Raw genomic sequence first — 24,663 nt, forward strand, 5'->3', positions numbered from 1 at the left:
CAGTATTCAGAGATTCCATAGATACTAGGGATCATCTTTATAACAAATAGGTCCCCAATGGTTTCCTAATACATATGTATATACATATACCAATATAAAAGGCACCAAAAATAGGACTTCAATAAGTTGGTATATACAGATGTATCAATAGGAATACATGAAAAGAGGGGGGGATGGATTGCAGATGGCTGATGAGCAACATCATAAATTACTAGGGAGATAGAAAAGGCTTCAAGCTAAACTCCACATTTAACCCCGAAGGGGCCAAAGACCCCATTTTATAAATCCATAGCTTCTCCTTTTGGAGAAGCACGGTATCAAAGTCTCCACGTCTCGTGGGGAGCTTGAGGGCATAAATGCCACGGAATAGTAGTCCATCCGGATTGGCACCATGGCACTCCAAAAAGTGTAGGGGTACTGTTCTCTTGTCAATCTTGTTCCTAATGTCGGCTAAATGTTCCAATATCCTTATCTTTAATTGGCGTTTGGTTTTCCCTATATAGGATTTATTGCATGGGCATATGAGCTGATAGATGACTTTCTCTGTTTGACAATTTATAAAACTATTGATGGTAAATTCCTGGCTCATATCACAACTAAAGAAGGTTTTTGAATTTATTGCTAATTTACATACCGAACATTTACCGCATGCAAACATTCCTTTAGTTGGAGGTAAAGAGGTTAACCAAGTTCGTGGGGTCTTTGTTCGCACAAACTCCGAATGGACTAGAGCATCCTTTAGATTAGGTCTGTGGTGATGCAATCCATTGTGTGTACATGATTTTAATGGTCTTTTAACGTATCTATGTCCATTTTTTTGTCTCCAGTTCTCACACCAGGCATAAGTGCCTTAATAAATATATATTAAATTTTTTTCACCAAATTAATGTGTCCTTGGTGCCTATATTTGATCTCTCTGGGTCTGTGGAAGCTCTGAGGGCTATCTTGTTTTCAGTGAATTCACAGACGTCTTTTTCTACTTATGCCTACTAAAATGCAAAGCATGTTCTACTTTTTTTTTCTGGACCTGGAACGCCCTGGAACTGACCGCACTGGTGTGTACTACGCCATTGGAAACCATAAACCTACTTTCCAGGCAATTTTGATGCAGAAAAAAAACTGCAGTGGACTGCATGTGGTGTGAACTGGCCCTTAAACTGGGATCCCCTACCCTCCACAGCCAGGCACACAGAGTTTTCACAGGCACTTCAGAGACAAAGAACAGACTGTGATTTATTGAGGGTTAATGACTTGGATCATTATGGGATGCCCACTTGACTTCAGCATGAACAGCCTCTCCAGGAACATCTTTCTATGCACAGTCAACTGTATATACAGTCTATATACAGCCTCCTTGACACTCCTGCACTTTGTTTGCAGACTCCAGCCGAATCACTGAAATGTATCTGACAGGCACAATCAGATTTTAGCAATGGCCCCTTGCAGGTAGGAACTGGAAGCCCCTTGTTGTGTAACAGAACACCGTGATCAGCTTGCAATTTCCGTCTTGTGGCTACTGGTCCCAGCATCACCTCCTCAAGCAATGCCAACCCACCTTGCTGCAGTTGCCCCTTTCACTAGCTCCACAGTCCAGTCCTCCCAGACTTATTCTCACCAGCCCACCCGGCTGACTCTCAGGAGATCTCCCAGGGAAGGGAAGCAGACTTGGCACAATGCAGTCTTCAGGGAGAACTTGCTACATGTGGCAGTCTCACCCCATGTAAAACCCCAGTAGTGCTGCTCTACTCACTCTGTCCTCTCTTACTCCCGTGCCTCCAGGAAGGGTTTCCTCTGTGTGTTGTGGCAGCATCCTTCCAGCAGCCGAGCCCCGGCCCAAGGTCACCCCAGACTAGGAGGTACCCCTGAGGGCCACCAACAGCACTATATCTCCATCTTCCACCCAACTGCCCTGGCTGGCATGGCTTATGCCTTTTTTTGAGGTAAGCCTTACTCCCTGCCAGCCCTCTACTAGGAATTGGCTAAGGCCCTCATAAATATTCCAAACAGCCCCTCCTAACCTCCACCCACTAGCTCTAGAAGTTTCTACAAACTTTTAGACCAGGGGGAGGCACCAGAGGAGCTCTCAGGATATGTCATCCAGCCCTGACTTACTGAACCCTGATCCAGATTCACTTAAACCAGGGGTCTCCAAACTATGGCCCTCCAGTTGTTGAGGAACTACAATTCCCATCATGTCTGTGAATGTCAGAGTTTTACATCTCATGGGATGTGTAGTCCGTCAACAGCTGGAGGGCCATAGCTTGGAGATCCCTGACTCAAACTAAATTTTCCTACACTAACAAACCTACACTACAAAATGTACTCTACCTACTAGCAGACACTAGAGGGTGTTACACCGTCACACAGTCTGAACTTTCCCACGTGGTGCAATATGCTGTAGTGCTTTAGGTGATGCTACATCCATAATACTATAAATTCCATGGTAGTGGTGCAATGCTCTGCCTTGTTTTTTTTTTTTAGGTGGGTTCCTGAATCCGCACGCTGGTTGTTGGCAAAGGGTCGCACTAAGGAGGCTGAAACTCTTCTGATGCAATGTGCTGAAGCAAATGGTTGCAATTTGGATGCATTTAAGAAGAACAGTGAGGTGAGATGCTCTGCAGTGCCCTGGATTAAGCATGAGCAAAACTGGCAGTTTTTTTGGAAAAATTTTGCAGATAGGGGAAATGCATTAAAGTCAACAGAGAAGGTGAAATTATGGGGGTTATGTTTATAAGGGCTTTTATTGGCTCCTGATGTTCCTTAAAGCCCAACTCCAGAAATATATGAAAACAATTTAATGGAGTCAATGGCGAGAAGGGCGATGTGATGGGGTTTATATGCTAGTTTAAAGGCATAGTTCACCTTTACCAAAAAACTGCCTATGCAGGTAAGGGGTGCCTGTAGATAAAACCAAGCTGTACAGCTTTGACTAAAGTTGAATAATGTCCAACCCATCAGTCAACCTGGAGGCTGCTGTCCTGGTGTCCTATTCTGCCCTGACGAATTTGGTCTTCCGTGGGATGAGGGCTACACCATTAGCGATGACTCCAATGCATACAAGGGTACGGGTATGGGAGCAGATGACAGCGGCCCTTGGGGTAGACAATACTATCTCGCCCCATACCCCGTTGTGGGGCAATCCTAAATTGCCACATCTTAGGTCTATTCCTGATCCTAGTGTATGGACCAGGTACGGTGTCACGAAAATACAACAGACTATGCCAACCGGCCATCTGCTTCCCTTCCTTACTTTAAAGGAAACCTTCCAACTTCCCTCATGGATGCTATTTAGATACTCGCAATTGGAACACGCAGTGCAGGTGCAGTTCCCGGTGGCAGTTACTATAACACCCCATGTAGTGGAAAGGTTTCTTACCATCCGCAATGCAGATAAAATACTATCCTCAGTCCATTTCCGCATTACGTGTGGTGAAACAGATAGGAATTCCCTTCTATTTCACTCCTGGAGAGATGATATCCCTACACTCACGGAGGAAGAGTTGGACGCAGGAATACAGCAGAACATATCCACAGTTATCTCCTCTAGGGATAGATTCTTACAGTTTAAGTTTCTTCATAGGGCTTATTACATTCTACAACGTCTCTCCCGGATATATCCTGATCACCCAGATACATGTCCCAAATGTTAACAAGCAGTGGGACAAATTTCCATGTTATCTGGGAATGTCCGATTATTCAGGATTTTTGGAAGGTTGTGGTATCCGAAATTCATGTGATCACTAATCTTTGCTATAACGCTGGATCCCAAAATACTCCTCTTGGGTATTAGTGACTTAGTGGCTCAGTCTACCCATACAAGACTGTTACTGTGTTGTATGTGTTTCTATGGTAGGAAGATAATTCTTAAGAACTGGAAGTTACTGTATCTGCTCCCCATACTGTTATCCAGTGGCGTTTATTAATTGACTCTGTATTACCCTTGTACAAAGTTAAATACATGGGTTGTAATTGCCCCCAAAAGTTTGGGAAAATCTGGGATGCATGGGTTACGGCTAAATCCCTTAATTTTTAACTAAATTTCGTAAGACTGAAGATCTGGTGTTTTTTAGGATGTTTCTCCCAACTAATGGTATTTACTCTTTGGATCTTAGAGTTGGGGGGGGGGGGGGGTCTGCGGCTGAATGTCTGACTGGTCCTGGGTCCCAAAGATTTTGCTGCCCAATCCTGGTGTACCATTCAGTGGTGGATCCCTCCTACGCTCTTTTTCCCATACTCTCCCCTCCTTCTGTTTCCTCTTCTCCGTTTCCTCTCATCTCCTTCCCCCTTTCCCACTCCTCTCCTTCTCTCCACTCTTCTGTCTTTCCACTTGTTCCAAAACCCCACTGTATCTTTCCTCTCTTTATCCTCCTTCTCTTGGGACTACCCTGGGGGAGGATTGGGTTCTGATATTTAAGTGGTCCCTTGTCCCCTGGGACTGGTACACAAACTGACCAGCATAATCATTCTTTTAAGAGCCGGTTCACACTGGGGCAACTTGTCAGGCGACCTGGTCGCCTGACAAGTCGCCGCGGGTCGCCTGCCATAGATTAGCACAGGACCCGTTCTAATAGGAGCGACACAAATCGCTCCGACTTAGAAAAAGGGTCCTGAGCTTCTTTGGGGCGACCTGGAGCGACCTGCATTGACTTCAATGATATGAAGTCCGTGCCGGCCGCTCCGAGGTCGCGGTGCGAGCTGCGCACCGCGACTTCACAGGCCACCCCGGCAAGTCGGATCGCTGCTATGTGAACCGGCTCTTAGACTCCCTTTTTATGTTATGTTATAAACAAAGATGATCCTGGTACTAAACTCTGAAAGTATTCTCTATGGTCTATTCTCCTAATTCACCTTGTACACCCGAAAGTTTCTAAATATGCCTTTCCAATGTATGCTCTTTAACACTCCATTCACACTGCCGCGACTTGTCAGCCTTACAAGTCGCGGTCCCTCGCGGTCCATTGACTGCTACAGGACCCGTTCTAATAGGAGCGACACAAGTCGCTCCGACTTAGAAAAAGGGTCCTGTACTACTTTGGAGCGACTTGCATAGACATTCATTATATGAAGTCCGTGCAAGTCGCGCCAAAGTTTTCACAAGTCGCCCCCGAAGTAGTACAGAGTCGTGCCACTGCAGTGTGAATGTGGTCTATGTGTATTATGTACCTCACTGTTTATGATCTTTTTTTTTTTTTTTTTTACTGTTTTATTCATGAATAAAACTTTTCTGTTAAATTAAAAAAAAAAAAAGTTGAATAATGTCCTTGCTATAGGTGTACCTCCTGAAGACTGGGTGCAAAATACCTAGAAATTGCATCAACCCATCCTGCCTTGTTGCTAGGAGGTTGCTAAGAGAATACCAGCTTGCAATGTTCACCTCCAAGCTCTTTCTCTGATTCAACCCCCTAGGGCAGTGATGGCAAACCTTGGCACCCCAGATGTTTTGGAACTACTTTTCCCATGATACTCATCCACTCTGCAGTGCAGTTGAGCATCATGGGAAATGTAGTTCCAAAACATCTGGGGTGCCAAGGTTCGCCATCACTGCCCTAGGGGTTTAAGTGCAGGCAACCGACTTCAGAGCTTTCCTCCTCTGCCTGAAGCTCAGGTCTGTGGATGGTGCCTCAGTACCTCTATGTACAGTACAGAGACTTAACTTTACCTTGTATTGTATGCTGAAGAGGCTGGAGTGCGACTGGAAACGGTCAGTTTCAAAACCAGACTGTGGGGAACCGGTGACAGTGTTGGAGGAACTTTGCTGGAGTGAGGAATAAAGTAAGTATTTGCACATTAGGTTGCTTTCACACAGCCGATATGACTAAGGGTGCATTAATAAGGTTGGTTTTACACAGCCAGTATACCATTCACACCACAAAAATGCCCCCCAGATCCGTTCCGGATGCATTTTTGCATGTGCATAGGTCCCTTTTACACGGGCTTTCCAATCAGGTCCGTCTGTCAGTTTTACAAGCTGACCTGATCGGATGATCCATGTACCTCTACGGAGCAGCGGATGTCAGCGGTGAAATCTCCGCTGACACCCGCTGCTCGCCGATCTGATGTGGTCCATGAAATCCAGACGGATGGAAACCCTATTTTTCATCCTTCTGGAGGATCAGATTGGATGAAAAAGGACAGGCGGTCCGTTTTCATCCGATCTCCCATAGAGGAGAGTGAGGATGTGACAGCTCCGTCTCTGCAAAGTAAGCGGAGATGGACCTGTCATCCAATGCTTAGGGGGGATCGATCCCCGCTGAGCAAAACAGAGTCCGCCGGGTGGAAAGCCCATGTGAAAGAACCCTTACAGTGTGTTTTTGTTGCATTTTTGATGCCTTTCAGAGGCTTTTTATTCTTTTTTTTTTTGCTGTTCTTTTTTCCACTGTACTAGGGTCCGAAGCATTTTCGATGCAGTACAGTTCTGTGCAGGAAAAAAGCAGCATGTTATACTTTTTTTTCTGGACCGCATTCGGCCTGGGGGCCTTGTACTTGACACATGTGCTGCAGGTAGATATCCAGCTCACCGTAGATGGTCCCATATCTGGGAGGTGGGGGAGGGATACCTGGTGGCCACTGGCCAGTCACACATCTTTTTGCGGTCTGTGAGCTAATACTGTAATGATGTGACGTACTAACCATGTTATTTCTCTTGGGCAGAGTATCAAGGCACTGGCAGAAAATGGAACTTCATCTCAGACCTTTTCTTACCTCGACCTGTTCCGAACACCACGTCTCCGGAGGACCTCTGTGTGTTGTGGGCTGGTGTGGTGAGGAGATCCCCCATTGTACTTGTATCTATAATCCATAATACATTAGAGGCCATACTGTGCCAGAAACCAATGAGAAATTGGTGCTGCCAATCACATACCACTACTTGTCTTCTAGTATATCATTAACCACCAAATTAATAGTTGGCTAATTGATATACAGTAATTAAAGGATTTGCATATGGATAACTCAAATTTACCCCCATCCTTCCATCCAAAACATTGAGTAAATGTGCATGTATTGAAGAAATTAAATGTATATATGGTTTTTCCCAGATAAAAACTTTAATCACAAACAGTGACCCAGAATGATGCTTGGCGTGCCACTCTAAACAAGAGGAAGAGTTCATTCCTCCTGGTCCTCAGAAATTAGTTGCTGGTATTCAGGCTCATTAATCCAGCGAACGTTGTAAGCTCCTTGAGTGCAGGGACTGATGTGAAGCTACAGTATGTAAAGCACTGTGTAAATTGGGCTATATAAATACTTGTAATAATTAATATTAAAGATCAGTGATTGGCCTGACCGCTTCTCTGGGTGGCCACCCACCAGCTGACTGGCAGTCAAACAATGGGGTGTTTGTGATTTGTACATAGGGAACACCACACTCCCAACCCAGCAGGAGTACATATAAAGTTGTTAGATGGGCTGAGCTAGTGCATTCTGTCCCACGTTTCGTCTATGATCAAGCCCCGGTGGGTGGGGTGAAACGCGTCAGTGGGATGTGGTTTGCAGAGCAGCACTGGCTGAGGCCGTCTAACAACTTAATTCATACTGCAGTCAGGTGCGGAGTGTGGCGTTCCCTGTGTACACTTTAATCACAAACACCTGGTTGTTTCACTGTCAGTCAGCGGGTGGGCGGCCACCCGGAGAAGTGGTCAGGCCGCTCAGAGAAGAGGTCATAACACCATTCATTTACACAGTGCTTTACATACTATACCTTTACGTCAGTCCCTGCTCTCAAGGAGCTTACAATCTAAGGTCTCTGTCTCACATACACACACTTGAGCTAATTAAAGCTGGCCATAGATGGATTGAAATGGGTCCGGTTCAGCAAGAACCAGCCAGATTTCGCTCCTTGTAAGGGCACCCTGGTTGTACACAAGTCAATCTATTAATTGACTTGTGTACAACCAGCCTGTCGGCTATAGCCGGCAACACAATACATTGTGTTGTGCAGGCAGTGATGGCTCCCCGCTGTTAGAGAACTTACTGTGTTGTTGGGGGAATTGAGCAATTTTTTTCCCTTCCACCTGTGGTGGAAGGAAAGAAAATTGCATAAACTATGGCCTGCCTTAGACAGAAGCCAATTAACTTACCAGCATGCTTTTGGAGTGTGAGAAGAAAGCAGAGAGTACCTGGAGGAAATCTAGGCAAGCACTGCACAGGGAGAACATGCAAGTAGGTATTGTTCTGACCAGAATTCAAACTGAAGACCTTAGTGATGAGAGGTGGATTTCCTAACCAGCTAACCACTGTCCTGGCACAATGGCCTCTCTATGTGCCTCTAGCACATATGATGTTGTCATCATATGGAGGAGTGGAAGAGGACTCCAGTGGCAATCTGTGAAGCTCTGGTGAACTCCATGCCCAATTAAGGCAGTGCTGGAAAATGATGGTGGCCACACAAAATATTGACACTTTGGGACCACTGTCCTGTGGTCTGATGAGACCAAGATAAACTTATTTTGTTCAGATGGTGTGAAGCGTGTGTGGCGGCAAACAGGTGAGGAGTACAAAGACAAGTGTGTCTTACCTACAGTCAAGCATGGTGGTGGGAGTGTCATGGTCTGGGGCTGCCGACACTGGGGAGCTACAGTTCATTGAGGGAACCATGAATGCCAACATGTACTGTGACATACTGAAGCAGAGCATGATCCCCTCCCTTCAGAGACCGGGCCGCAGGGCAGTATTTCAATATAATATATGATAATGAACCCAAACACACCTCCAAGACAACCACTGCCTTGCTAAATAAGCTGAGGGTAAAGGTAATGGACTGGCCAAGCATGTCTCCAGACCTAAACCCTATTGAGCATCTGTGGGGAATCCTTAAACAGAAGGTGGAGGAGTGCAAGGTCTCTAACATCCACCAGCTCCATGATGTCAACATGGAGGAGTGGAAGAGGACTCCAGTGGCAACCTGTGAAGCTCTGGTGAACTCCATACCCAATTAAGGCAGTGCTGGAAAATGATGTTGGCCACACAAAATATTGACACATTGGGACCACTTTGGACATTTTCACTTAGAGTGTACTCACTTTTGTTGCCAGCGGTTTAGACATTAATGGCTGTGTGTTGAGTTATTTTGAGGGGACAGCAAAATTACACTGTTATACAAGCTGTACACTCACTACTTTACATTGTAGCAAAGTGTCATTTCTTCAGTGTTGTCACATGAAAAGATATAATAAAATATTTTCAAAAATGTGAGGGATGTACTAACTTTTGTGAGATACTGTATGCTGCGCCAGTCTCTCTGGTCCCTATTTAGTACATCTTTGGTGCATGGCTCAGAGGAGGTTGGTCATCTCACAGAACTCTCATCTCTTGTCGACAGGTTTGCTGTGGCATTTTCCTATTACGGCATCATTCTGAATGTCTCTAGTTTGGGATTTGACATCTATCTCACGCATTTGCTCTACTCTTTGGTGGAATTTCCTGGCAAGCTGGGTGTCTATTTCCTCATGAACCATCTGGGCCGGCGTTGTTCCCTGTTCCTCACCATTCTCATGACCGGAGTTTGCATCGGAGTGTCTGCTGTGATACCTCCATGTAAGTAGCACTGGGGAACACAATTTCCCAATATAGAATGTGTACAAAGGATGGGTATTAGTCATCTCATTCATCTATCTGTTCTATTCCTGCATGTACAGTATGTATTCTGCACAGTACCACTTCTCTTGTCTTGTATGCTGGGTGTAATTATCAATATCTGTACAGTACCACATATTGTCCATTGTGTGGTCTACTGTTAATGTCCAATATGGTTCTAATTTGCCCCAGTTGATAGGTCAGTACAAGTCCGATCTCAGGCTCTCTTAGTCTCTATGTGATGGGCTAGTACAGGTTTAATTTGCCCCAAATGATTGGTGAGTATGGGTCCAATCTCTGAACCACCTGGTCTCCATGTTATGGGTCAATACAGGTCTGAGCTCTGGGCTTTCTGGTCTCCAGGTAATGGGTCAATACAGGTCTGAGATCGGGGCCTTCTGGTCTCCAGGTGATGGGTCAGTACAGGTCTGAGCTCTGGACTTTCTGGTCTCCAGATGATGGGTCAATACAGGTCTGAGATCGGGCCTTCTGGTCTCCAGGTGATGGGTCAATACAGGTCTGAGCTCTGGGCTTTCTGGTCTCCAGGTGATGGGTCAATACAGGTCTGAGATCGGGGCCTTCTGGTTTCCAGGTGATGGGTCAGTACAGGTCTGAGCTCTGGGCTTTCTGGTCTCCAGGTGATGGGTCAATACAGGTCTGAGCTTGGGGCCTTCTGGTCTCCAGGTGATGGGTCAATACAGGTCTGAGCTCGGGGCCTTCTGGTCTCCAGGTGATGGGTCAATACAGGTCTGAGATCGGGGCCTTCTGGTCTCCAGTTGATGGGCCAGTACAGGTCTGAGAGCGGGCCTTCTGGTCTCCAGGTGATGGGTCAATACAAGTCTGAGATCAGGACCTTCTGGTCTCCAGGTGATGGGTCAGTACAGGTCTGATCTCTAGCACTCCTGGTCGCCATGCAATGGGCATGGTATAGAACTATTCATTTTTACATGTCAGAATCTTACATTTTTTTCTCCTCAGCTCTGGGCCCATTCCGCACTGCAGTGGCCATCATTGGAAAAGGATTTTCTGAAGCCGCATTTACAGGCCTCATCCTGTACACAGCTGAGCTCTTCCCCACTGTGATCAGGTACAGTATAGATCATTGGAGGTCCCACAGGCATGATGGGCCCCATGGAGTTGACATGTCCTTTTCTCTCTCCCCCAGGCAGAACGGCATTGGTTACACTTCCTTCGTAGGACGAATTGGGGCCTCTGTGGCTCCTTTGATTTTCCTGTTGGATGACATCTGGCACCTCCTTCCTCAGACCATCTTCTGTGTAACTGCTGTGACTTGTAGCTTTGTGGCCTGTCTGCTGCCGGAGACATTAAACGTGCCTTTACCAGAGACCATTGCCGATGTGGAATGTAAAAGGTAGGCAGGCGGTTAGCTGTGTGGGACCTCATTGGTTTAGAGGCCACCAGGTTACCCATCAGCCCCACAGGGGGCTTATAACTGAGCAAAGGATGGCAGCTGCAACCTTCCCTGTGCCCAGTATTCCCAGGATATTTCACGATTTATCAGAAAGGGCCATGACAGACCCTTTTTAATAATGAAAAAGTCAGCACAAAAACATTCCGTCACACCACACGTGTTAGTCACTTTGGGGGGGGGGGGGGCCGTGAAACCCAGCTTACCTTAGAGAAGTTGGGAAATCCCCGTCTCAGCTCCCCAGGTCCCTCTTATGTGTAAGTCATCCTGTGTCTATTATTGGCACAGAGTGACTGAGAAAATGATGGACTATCTAATTAAAAACTGAGAATGTGGTTTTGATTACTTCAAAGGGGACAGTAATATTTATCAACAATATCCCTCAAGAAATCTATGATACAATAATTCCACTGTATCAGAATCATGGAACATTGTATGAGCTTTTAATAGTAATATATGCTGCGCTAAACCAATTAAATAAGTGCTGGATTAAGTGACACAAATAGTGACATAAGTGTGAAAAAAAAAACATTACAGGTCAAAGGATGCAAATGCAATTGTAAAAATAGTGATAATTAAGAAATACAATTGTGAAAATTGTGATAATAAAATAAGCAAACCAATACATCATAATAGTGTCCAAATGGTATAACAAAAAACGTCCATGCAATGAAGAAAGGGAAACAAGGCTGTGTCCAAAAAAATTCTCAATAATAATGTGAAATATATTGGATGAGAGATTCAAGGAGCCACAAGTCCCAGCAGGTAGGTATAGTTGTCACATGAACCAGGAATGTTGGAGAAAAAAAAAAAAACACCCGTGTGTAGGTCACCACAGAAAATAAATAGGTTGACAGCTTACCAGAACAAAAGGGTCACTCAAATTAATGAGTAGACCTATGAGAGCTTTGGATGGTAATACCAGAAACGACCACAGGATGTCACCTCACCAGACAACTCAAATCAGATATCCATGTAACATGTGTAAAAAGATGATGACAGGGACATAGCGTAATTCCATAAAAAACAATCAGTTTAACCACTTCCGCACTGCTCACTAGAGCTGTACTGCGGCAAAGTGGCTCGATAACGTCTGGCGACGTAGTACTACGTCACCAGACTCTCCCCTCTCTCGGCGGCGCGCGCGCGCCGCCGGAGGCTCGCTCCCACTGTATTCAGTCACAGCGGGAGTCGGGCCAGGGGAGGAGCGGCGGCGATCGCCGCTGCTCTTCCCCGATCGTCGGGGAATCGAGTGTGGAGATCCGCCCACTTGTGTAAACACAAGCAGGCGGATCTCCTAAGTGACAGGCAGGGTCAGATTGCAGAGTTCAGCATAGCTGAACCCTCGATCTGTCCTTGTGTCACACAGTCCCCTCCCCCCACACATGTCAGTAAGCACCAGGCATACATTAACCCCTTGATCACCAATAAAAATTAACCCCTTCCCTGCCAGTCTAATTTTTATAGTAACAGTGCATATTTAAAGCACTGATTACTGTAGTAATGTCACTGGTACCCCCAAAAGTGTCAAAAATGTCAGTCAGGGGTCCGATCTGTCCGCCGCAATGTCGCAGTCCCGCAAAAAACATCGCAGATCGCCGCCATTACTCGTTAAAAAAAACCCACCAAAAATGACATAAATCTTTCCCTTAGTTAGTAAACGCAATAACTTTTGCGCAAACCAATAAAAATACGATTATTGCGATTTTTTTTTACCAAACATAGGTAGCAGAAAACAAATTGGCCAAAAATTTTAAAAAATTTAGATTTTTTACGTTTTTGGGGGGGGGGGGGGGGGGGTTTCATATAAAAAAAATTTGAAAAATATTGTTATTTTTTCAAAATTTACGCTCTTTTTTTGTTTATAGCACAAAAAGTAAAAATCGCACAGGTGATCAAATACCACCAAAAGAAAGCTCTATTTGTGGGAAAAAAAGGACGTCAATTTCATTTGAGTACGGCGCTGCATGACCGCGCAATTGTCCGTTAAATTCACACAGTGCCAAATCGCAAAAAGTGGCCCAGGCGTAAGACAGCAAAATCCTCCGGTGGTAAAGTGGTTAATAAGCATAAAAAGTAACAAACTCACATTTCGGATGAGTATCACAAGCGTTGGAAACAAATCCCAGGGTTAGAAGAGAGCCAACATCTCCTTGAACATGGCAGATTGTAGGAGTCGGCTGTTGGGGGCGTGGTAGCGTCACGTCTGACTCACCCGACCGGTTTCGTCACACATTTGACGCCCCTGATGACCCTATCTCTAACCCTAACCCTAATCAAACTGATGTTCTACATGTTTTACATGGTTAACCCTAACCCTAACTCCAACTCTAACCCTAAGTTAAGGGTTAGGCTTAGGGTTAGAGTTAGGGTTAGGGTTAGTTTAAATTAGGGCTGTCAATCGATTAAAATATTTAATCGCGATTAATCGCATGATTGTCATGAGTTAACTCGCGATTAATCGCACATTTGTATCAGTTCTAAATGTACCTTAAATTAATACTTTTCAAGTTTTGAATACATTAATCAACATGGGAGTGGACAAATAGACGCTTTATGCAAATGCATGTTTATTATTAGTGAAACCATACTTAACATAGGATGAAGACTGGACATCTATCAAAGGGACCATAGTATCAAAAGTCATATGTTTATCAAAGAACTTGTTCATGTCTATTATACACATGTGGACTTATCCATCGATCTCCGCTGCAAACTTTGATCCATTGTGGTCTGCCTTTGACGAGGGGGAGGGGGGCTCTCCGTGTCAGTTGTATGCTTCGCCATCAAGTGATATTTTAAACTCGACGTGCTGCGGTGATAACTTAATTCACATCGACAATAACTGCAGATAACTTTTGTCTTGTCGACAGAACCATCAGACCTCGTTTTGTATATAAATTTTCCGTTCAGAAGACCCCTTTCTTTTTCCATTTCTGTTTGCTGCTGCATCTTTATCTCTCCAACTACAGGCTAGGCCACGGGTCAATATATATGAACTTCATGAAGTGTTTCTTTCTGTATAGACCACAGAAGAAAGAGGGTCAATTTAGTCAGCAGTAATGTTTGAGGCTATTAGTGTGTAACATAGACAGTTTATTGATAAATTAAATATATTGGGGTTTAGTAACACCCGTGCAAGATAAGGTTGTTAGTGAATACAATCAGTGCATTAATAGGAAACAAGACAGACATAACATAAAGTGACAGATAACCGGCCGGCATATACTTCAAGTGATATACATATATTAATCACAACATGCTTTAATAGCCGTAAATGTTCTTGAAGGGGCTCCTTTTGGGCAATCGGTCGTCGATTTTAATTGGTGACTGTGTATGGGCAGTTGTTCTTATTGAGTTGCTCCTAAGAAATCGTTTAGGGGTGGTTTTATCTAAGTATTGAAAGCAGGGCTGTAAGAACTACCGCTCAAGATTTCCTTGGTTGGGACAGCAGAATATGGCTGTATTGCCGTTATTATATAAACGTCGGTTCAGTACCGCATATAAGTGGAAACAGTGCTCCGATGGCTAAAAGCCATTTCTTCACCCCTGTGTGGTGAATGCTTTATTATGTACCTTTCTGCCGATCTGTAGGTCAGTGCGTCTGCTTCCGCTGTCCGCTCTCGTGCTGTCATCAGTCTCCGCTCTTCCTCGTGGTTCCTGGCGTCCGATGCTTGCTTGGAGCGATGAGGGGGTGTGCCGCCAGGCTAACTTGCGTAGCTTCGTCTGGACGTCGTAGGCCACGGGTCAAACAGCAAACAGGTGATGCGCGCTGCATTAATCGCGCGTTAAAAAAATTATCGCCGTTAAAATGAATCTGAGTTAATGCATTATTAACGCGCTAATTTTGACAGCACTAGTTTAAATGCAAGTTTAAATTACATTTTCTCCTTTAGAAATTTATTTTTTGCTGTAGAAAGATCTATCCATGCTACAAATCCAAAACTTTACAGGCACATTGTGGGGACCCCCCAGGCACAATAGTTAACCACTTAAGCCCCGGAAGATTTTACCCCCATTCCGACCAGGGGGTATTTTGCGATTCGGCACTGCGTGAATTTAACGCACAATTGCGCGGTCGTGCGACGCTGTACCTAAACGAATTTGACGTCCTTTTTTTCCCACAAACAGAGCTTTCTTTTGGTGGTATTTGATCACCTGTGCGATTTTTTGATCACGCGCTATAAACAAAAAAAGAGCGTCAATTTTGCAAAAATAGCAATATTTTTCACATTTTTTTATATGAAATTCCCCCAAAAAAAAATGTAAAAATCAAAATTTTTAAAAATTTTCGGCCAATTTATTTTATGCTACCTATGTTTGGTAAAAAAAATCGCAAAAAGCGTATTTTGATTGGTTTGCGCAAAAGTTATCGCGTTTACTAACAAAGGGAAAGATTTTTGTCATTTTTGTTGTTTTTTTTTTTAACGCGTAATGGCGGCGATCTGCGATTTTTTTTGCGGTACTGCGACATTGCGGCGGACAGATCGGACCCTTGACTGACATTTTTGACACTTTTGGGGTTACCAGTGACATTTCTACAGTAATCAGTGCTATATATATGCACTGTTACTGTAAAAATACACTGGTAGTGAAGGGGTTAACTTTATTTGGAAGGGAGGGGCTGTGTGTGTCCCTAGGGGCGTGGTTTCTACTGTGATTGGCTGTGGCTCTAGCTGTAAAGACACTGATCAACGGATCTACATACCAGATCCGTTTTATCAGTGTCTTTGCAGCGAAGAGAATGACAGGCAGTTTGTTTACACAAGCTGCCTGACATTCTCCCTCTCCCCCGCCGATCGCCGAGTGACCGGCGGACATCGGGTCCGCTGGTCACACGCGCGGGGGGGTCCGTGACCACGCGGGAGCGGGAGCGCGCCCCGGGGGGCGCGCGCTCGCTCCCTAGACCCTCACAAGCAAGCAACGTAGCCCTACGTTAGTTTGCCTGTGAGGGGCTGACCGCCGACGTAGATAGTCGTGCGGCGGTCGGCAAGTGGTTAAAGGAATTTTTCATTTTTAGTGTTTCACTTTAAATATTTATTAAAATAATAATTATTATTATTTAATAAAATTAAAATCACTGCTCCTTTAAAACTGCTTTTTTTTTTTTTTTTTCATTGATATATGTTCTTTAGGGCATTACCCAGGTCCCCATACCCTTTTTGGGGGAAAACTTGCATTTAAGGCTTTAAAATTAGTTCTTTTGATTTTAAAAGTTCAAATTCCCATAGACTTCAATGGAGTTCCAAAGTTCGAGTTCGGCAAACTTTTCCGATGTTCGCAGTGTTCTGTGTAAACCGAACAGGGGTATGTTCGGCTCATCACTACCCGTCAGTACATCGGGATTGATACATTTTCAGATATATATTCCATAGTTTATGGACTCTAAAACTTTACTACAGACTAAATAACATACACTGATTTGGGTTATTTTCACCAAAGAAATGTTGCAGAATACTCTTTGACCTAAATTTATGAAGAACAATTATTTGTTTGCAAAATCTTATAACAGAAACAAAGAAAAACGCGTTTTTTTTTCCCCAAAATTTTTTGTCTTTTTTTGTTTATTTAGCAAAAAGTAAAAAAAAAAAAGAAAAAAACAGCGGTGATTAAACACCACCAAAAGAAAACTCTAGTTGTGTGAACAAAATGATGAAAATGTCATATGGGTACAGCGTTGCATGACCGCGCAATTGTCATTCAAAGTGTGACAGCGCTGAAAGTTAAAAATTGGCCTGGGCAGGAAGGGGGGTGAAAGTGCCCGGTATTGAAGTGGTTAAAAATCTTACACTAGCTACACACATGAAGCAAATTGTCGGGAAATCTGTCGGGATTCACTTTGACCATTTCCTGTTCTCCACCCACAGGGACTCCAAGCAGCTGAATAATGGCGATACCCCACTCACGGACCTGGCATTGAGAAGCACCGGGTGACCCAGAGACCAGAGGAGGGCGCACTCATCCAGATTTATAAATGTGGACTTTTTCTCTGACTTTCCTACAGTCCTTTTCTATGAGTGAGGTGTACTGGGGACCCATTTGTCATGTACAGGTGGAGCATGCCTGTTTATGTGCAAAAACTTTGTAAATTGCAGCTTAATAGTCCTTATATTTGGTGGTTACATTTGTTTGTTTTTTTTAGAATTTTTTTCCCATTATTTTTAAAATTGTGATCCTGCCAGTAACACGCCTCCTGTCCTAGGATATTAACGCTGACTCACTGTACCATATCCAGTGCCGAGACAAGATCATCCAGTGCCCAGGGCAAAGATTCTAAACTTCTATAAGTAGCAATTGTCACTCACAGGACTACAGAATATCTTTTCCTCTCATTCCATAATATGGGGAAAGGGGGGTGTTGCAGGTTAAAAAAAATAGTGCCCAGGGCAAATATTCTAAATTGCTCCCCCCTCCCTTCATTATATGTAAGTTTATGAGAAGGAGGGGGAGAGAGAGCACAGCCTGCACCTCCTCCCAGCTCTCTCCTCTCCTTGCCGCTTCCAGCGCTGGGCTGACAGAAGTAGTGATGCTGCTGTCAGCCTTATAGTAGAAGGAACTTTCCGCACCCCCATACCTACAGCACATGCTGTGCCCAGGGCAGCTGTCCCTGCTGTCCACCCCTTGTCCCGGTCCTAACCCTATCTATAAGTAGCAATTGTCACTCACAGGACTACAGAATATCTTTTCCTCTCTTTCCATAATATGGGGGGAAGGGGGTGTTATAGGTCAAAAAAGATAGCTTGAAAAGCCAAAAAAAAAGCTGTGTGGTGTATCCATTCAGCCCACAGGAAGTGACAAGGACACTTTCTGGCAGGATCAACACATTTTCCTGTACTTACAGAAAATGTAAGACTGGTAAGCTGCAAAATATTATATTTTAACCACTTGCCGACCAGCCACCGCCTGTATACGGCGGCAGGTTGGCGGGTTCCCACGAATCGCCCCTGGTGTCAACCCCTTCCCTGTCAGTGTCATTAGTACAGTAACAATGCATATTTTTAGCACTGATTACTGTAGTAATGTCACTGGTACCCCCAAAAATGTCAGTTAGGGGTCCGATCTGTCTGCCACAATGTCGCAGTCACGCTAAAAAATCGCAGATCGCCGCCATTACTAGTAAAAAAAAAAAATGACATAAATCTTTCCCCTAGGTTGTAGGCGCGATAACTTTTGCGCTAACCAATCAATATACACTTATTGGTATTTTTGTTACCAAAAATATGTAGCAGAATACAAATTGGCGTAAAATTATGAAAATATGTGATTTAAAATTTTTTTATTGGAAATGTTATATAGCAGAAAGTAAAAATATTATTTTTTTTTCAGAATTGTCGCTCTTTTTTTGTTTATAGCACAAAAAATAAAAAATCGCACAGGTGATCAAATACCACCTTGCCCCCAGATTTTGGCACACATTTGTTAAGTGGCTAGTGTAGGGAGAGCAATACCCATCTGTCAGGGACAGCACCAGCGGCAGTCAGAAGTTCCAGTGGAATAGGAAAGACTCAGGTCCCCTATGTCTGCAACTTTAGCAAGCTCCGATATGGGTTGGACTGGCCAGGCCACATTCCGCCCTCCTTGGCAAGCACTGTCTTCAGTTCAGGCTTACAACTGCTGACTCTTCGATCATTTGACTGTAGGTTCCAGGTTGGGTGAGCTCCCCCGCCAGGCTGTTGTACTGTTTGCAAATTCTTCAATAGATTGGTTACTGTATTCTGGGCTTCTGTGTGTTTACTGCCACAGTACCACACTGCACCTTCCCAACACACCATCCCTATAAGCAGGGATCTAGGAGACCGTACTTAGCACATCATCCCCAGGGGCAGGGGCCCAGGAGATAGAGAGAGCTCAGCACAACATTCCTATGGGCAGGAGCCGAGAATAAAGGGAGAGCTCAGTATACCAATCCCCAGGGGCAGGGGCCCAGAAGATAGGGCTCAGCACATCATTCCAATGGGCAGGAGCCCAGAATAAAGGGAGAGCTCAGTATACCATCCCCAGGGGCAGGGGCCCAGGAGATAGAGAGAGCTCAGCACATCATTCCAATGGGCAGGAGCCCAGAATAAAGAGAGAGCTCAGTATACCATCCTCAGGGGCAGGGGCCCAAGAGATAGGGCTCAGCACATCATTCCAATGGGCAGGAGCCCAGAATAAAGAGAGAGCTCAGTATACCATCCTCAGGAGATAGGGCTCAGCACATCATTCCAATGGGCAGGAGCCCAGAATAAATAGAGAGCTCAGTATACCATCCTCAGGGGCAGGGGCCCAGGAGATAGGGCTCAGCACATCATTCCAATGGGTAGGAGCCCAGAATAAAGAGAGAGCTCAGTATACCATCACCAGGGGCAGGAGCCTAGGATGAAGAAAGGGCTGAGCACATCATCTCTATGAGTAGGGGTCTGGGAGGGAGAGAGAGCTTAACACACTTATCCCTATGGGCTAGGACCCCAGAAAGAGAGAACACAACACACTATTCCTTATGGGCAAGAACCCCAGAAAGAGAGAACACAACACACTACCCCTATGGGAAAAAACCCCAGAAAAAGAGAACACAACACACTATCCTTATGGGCAAGAACCCCAGAAAGAGAGAACACAACACACTATCCGTATGGGCAAGAACCCCAGAAAGAGAGAACACAACACACTATCCTTATGGGCAAGAACCTCAGAAAGAGAGAACACAACACACTATCCCTATGGGCAAGAACCCCAGAAAGAGAGAACACAACACACTATCCCTATGGTCAAGAACCTGAGAAAGAGAGAACACAACACACTACCCCTATGGGCAAGAACCCCAGAATCAAAGAACACAACACATTATTCCTATGGGCAAGAATCCCAAAAAGAGAGAACACAACACACTATCCCTATGGGCAAGAATCCCAGAAAGAGAGAACACAACACACTATCCCTATGGGCAAGAACCCCAGAAAGAGAGAACACAACACACTATCCCTATGGGCAAGAACCCCAGAAAGAGAGAACACAACACACTATCCTTATGGGCAAGAACCCCAGAAAGAGAGAACACAACACACTATCCTTATGGGCAAGAACCCCAGAAAGAGAGAACACAACACACTATCCCTATGGGCAAGAACCCCGGAATCAGAGAACACAACACATTATTCCTATGGGCAAGAACCCCCAGAAAGAGAGAACACAACACACTATCCCTATGGGCAAGAACCCCAGAAAGAGAGAACACAACACACTATCCCTATGGGCAAGAACCCCAGAATCAGAGAACACAACACATTATTCCTATGGGCAAGAACCTCAGAAAGAGAGAACACAACGCACTATCCCTATGGGCAAGAACCCCAGAACCAGAGAACACAACACATTATTCCTGTTGTGTTCTCTGATTCTGGGGTTCTTGCCCATAGGAATAGTGTGTTGTGTTCTTTGATTCTGGGGTTCTCGCCCATAGGGATAGTGCGTTGTGTTCTCTCTTTCTGAGGTTCTTGCCCATACACATTATTCCTATGGGCAAGAACCTCAGAAAGAGAGAACACAACGCACTATCCCTATGGGCAAGAACCCCAGAATCAGAGAACACAACACATTATTCCTATGGGCAAGAACCTCAGAAAGAGAGAACACAACACACTATCCCTATGGGCAAGAACCCCAGAAAGAGAGAACACAACACACTATCCGTATGGGCAAGAACCCCAGAATCAAAGAACACAACACATTATTTCTATGGGCAAGAACCTCAGAAAGAGAGAACACAACGCACTATCCCTATGGGCGAGAACCCCAGAATCAAAGAACACAACACATTATTCCTATGGGCAAGAACCCCAGAAAGAGAGAACACAACACACTATCCCTATGGGCAAGAACCCCAGAATCAAAGAACACAACACATTATTCCTATGGGCAAGAACCTCAGAAAGAGAGAACACAACGCACTATCCCTATGGGCGAGAACCCCAGAATCAAAGAACACAACACATTATTCCTATGGGCAAGAACCCCAGAAAGAGAGAACACAACACACTATCCCTATGGGCAAGAACCCCAGAATCAAAGAACACAACACATTATTCCTATGGGCAAGAACCTCAGAAAGAGAGAACACAACACACTATCCCTATGGGCGAGAACCCCAGAAAGAGAGAACACAACACACTACCCCTATGGGCAAGAACCCCAGAATCAGAGAACACAACACATTATTCCTATGGGCAAGAACCTCAGAAAGAGAGAACACAACACACTATCCTTATGGGCAAGAACCCCAGAAAGAGAGAACACAACACACTATCCCTATGGGCAAGAACCCCAGAAAGAGAGAGCACAACACACTATCCCTATGGACAAGAACCCCAGAAAGAGAGAACACAACACACTATCCCTATGGGCAAGAACCCCAGAAAGAGAGAACACAACACACTATCCCTATGGACAAGAACCCCAGAAAGAGAGAACACAACACACTATCCCTATGGGCAAGAACCCCAGAAAGAGAGAACACAACACACTACCCCTATGGGCAAGAACCCCAGAATCAGAGAACACAACACATTATTCCTATGGGCAAGAACCTCAGAAAGAGAGAACACAACACACTATCCCTATGGGCAAGAACCCCAGAAAGAGAGAACACAACACACTATCCCTATGGACAAGAACCCCAGAAAGAGAGAACACAACACATTATTCCTATGGGCAAGAACCCCAGAAAGAGAGAACACAACACACTACCCATATGGGCAAGAACCCCAGAAAGAGAGAACACAACACATTATTCTATGGAGAGAGAGAGAGAGAGATCTAGAAAAGTTATCCAAAATATTTATCATTGTGTCCCCAGTTCACACCATGAGGACCATCGGGAAGTAATCCAGTCTGACACACTGCTGGACCATCCTGAACATCTTGAGAACATCTCGAGCATCCTGAGAATATGACTTCACCACACCTCCACTGCACTCCATCCAATCTAAGAATGCCTTATATCACTGAAAAAATACACAACATTCTATGAATGGTGGTGGTGCTGAGTAATGGACCCCCTGTGGTCAGGGTGCAGAAGTCGCTCACACAGAACCAAATCATCCATAGGATTGCAGCTATCACTGACTACAGCGATCATCAGCTTCTCCAGCAGGTATGAGATATACTCATATTGTGCCAAGCTGGACCGATGTTAATATCTAAGAAAGATTATTCCTGGAGTTTAGCTTTAACCACTTAAGCCCCGGAAGATTTTACCCCCTTCCTGACCAGGGGGTATTTTGCGATTCGGCACTGCGTGACTTTAACGGACAATTGCGCGGTCGTGCAACGCTGTACCTAAACGAATTTGGCGTCCTTTTTTTCCCACAAACAGAGCTTTCTTTTGGCGGTATTTGATCACCTGTGCGATTTTTTGATCACGCGCTATAAACAAAAAAAGAGCGTAAATTTTGCAAAAATAGCAATATTTTTCCCTTTTTTTTATATGAAATTCCCCCAAAAATAAATGTAAAAATCAAAATTTTTTAATATTTTCGGCCAATTTGTTTTATGCTACCTATGTTTGGTAAAAAAAATCGCAAAAAGCGTATTTTGATTGGTTTGCGCAAAAGTTATTGCGTTTACTAACAAAGGGAAAGATTTTTGTCATTTTTGTTGTTTTTTTTTTTAACGCGTAATGGCGGCGATCTGCGATTTTTTTTTGCGGTACTGCGACAATGCGGCGGACAGATCGGACCCTTGACTGACATTTTTGACACTTTTGGGGTTACCAGTGACATTTCTACAGTAATCAGTGCTATATATATGCACTGTTACTGTAAAAATACACTGGTAGTGAAGGGGTTAACTTTATTTGAGAGGGAGGGGCTGTGTGTGTCCCTAGGGGCGTGCTTCTAACTGTGATTGGCTGGGGCTTCAACTGTATGCAGAGTGATCAATGGATCTACATAGTAGATCCATGTGATCAGCTCTCATACAGAGAGGAGAATGACAGGCAGCTTGTTTACACAAGCTGCCTGACTTTCTCCCTCTCCCCCGCCGATCGCAGAGTGGCCGGCGGCGATCGGGTCCGCCGGTCACGCGCGCGGGGGGGTCCGTGACCACGCGGGAGCGGGAGCGCGCCTCCGGCGGGGCGCGCTCGCTCCCTAAACCCTCACAGGCGAGCGACGTAGACCTACGTCACTTTGCCTGTGAGGGGCTGACCGCCCACGTAGATAGTCGTGCGGCGGTCGGCAAGTGGTTAATATATTTTTTAGACAATGATACACTAAAATAACATGCACTAGGAGGTTTTAAAGATGAGTTTCGAAACAGATGCAGAAAGCTCCCACATTCTAGCTGTGGGATCTTCCATTGGTTTAACTTTGGAATTCAAGAGTATAGATCAAGTAGGTGTGGTCTGTGAGTCCGCTTCCAATGAAAAGTGATGCATTATCTTGTGGCTGTTAGCCTGTGAAGACAGGTGCTTATTGAATGCCTCCTGAGGACACCCGGTGATGAAACGAGTCGGAGCAGAACTACAGGAAGTGATGTCATCCCGCACAGTACTTCCAGAAGTGACGTTTTTATACCTGGAAGTAAGGTCTGGTATCAGGACCTGGGCTTACACAGCTGACACTGGAGCCGGTCCCCTAAGGAGATTATGCTATATACACTTTTGTGCAGGGAACGTGCACTATAATATGTAAGTGACCATTTTTTTTTACATGTTTTCAATGAGCAATTTCTTATTAATAAATTATTTTATGTTATGGAGGCCTTTATTCCTTTTCTATGACACTTGTGGCATGAGACAGTTGTCAGAGGAGTGGAGGTGGTCCTGGATGGTTTAATCCCTGAGGGATACAAGCACTTCATGTATTGTCTTTTTTTTTAGACAAACTTAAAAGAGAAGTATGGGGTTTGGCGTTTTCCCCCTGTTTATACTTACCTAAGTGGATGCAGCATCTTTCTCCAGGTGCCTCTACACTGAGAACGGAGCGATCGAACACCGCCGATCGCTCAGTTCTCCCAGTTCCCTGAGCAGAGAGCCGCTGACTGTCAGTCACTGGCTCTCTGCTCTGCCCTCTCCTCGCTCATTGGAGCGCTGGGCTGTGGAAGGGCGGAAGTAGCCGGCTCGGCTCTAAGCAGCTCACTGAGAGGCTGAGCTGGGTGTCGGTCCAGGCACCTGGCCGATCCCAACTCTGTGGTCGTGATGATGCAGTGCCTGGACCGACATCTGTGATGTCAGCAGAGAGCAGACTTCAGCCTGCTCTCTGCTGAAAACCGGTCACGGGATCGGCACTCCTGTGATCCATAGGAGATGAACAGCCAAACAAGCTTTCCCCTGTACATCTCCTTTAAGCTTTAAGGACTGGTAAGCTGCATTCTAACAAAGTTTGATTTTTGGGTTTTGATACACTTTAAAGCAGGGGTGTCCAACTGGCGGCCCGGGGGCCACATGTGGCCCCATAGAGTCTGGCATGCGGCCTAGGAACGTCTGTAGGGACAACAGGGATGCCATGCAAGCACAGCAGCGTCGAATACAGACAAGCTTGGCAAATTCATTTCTGCAGAGCTGCTGGGGATGTCGAGAAAGCATAGTAGCTGCCAAAGCCTGCATTGACATGCCAGGCAAATGCACGATTGGAGGGATGCCAAGGATGCCGTGCAAGCACAGCAGTGGCTGATACAGACAAGCCTGG

At 45.1% G+C, this 24,663-nt stretch overlaps 1 protein-coding gene across 1 annotated transcript in view; it reads left to right on the forward strand.

Annotated features, from left to right (window-relative positions):
* LOC309550665 (uncharacterized protein) overlaps positions 1-17,006 on the forward strand; it is a 124,045-nt gene extending 107,039 nt beyond the window's left edge. Inside the window, 5 exon segments of the mRNA XM_082250999.1 lie at positions 2,482-2,605; positions 6,652-6,761; positions 9,320-9,534; positions 10,552-10,945; positions 16,870-17,006. Of these exon segments, the coding sequence (XP_082107125.1) occupies positions 2,482-2,605; positions 6,652-6,761; positions 9,320-9,534; positions 10,552-10,945; positions 16,870-16,936 (910 nt within the window). The 3' untranslated portion in view covers positions 16,937-17,006.
* Positions 17,007-24,663: the final 7,657 nt, after the last annotated feature.

This window comes from Pelophylax lessonae (assembly GCF_965119305.1).
Source record: "Pelophylax lessonae genome assembly, chromosome: 3".
Lineage (NCBI taxonomy): Eukaryota > Metazoa > Chordata > Amphibia > Anura > Ranidae > Pelophylax > Pelophylax lessonae.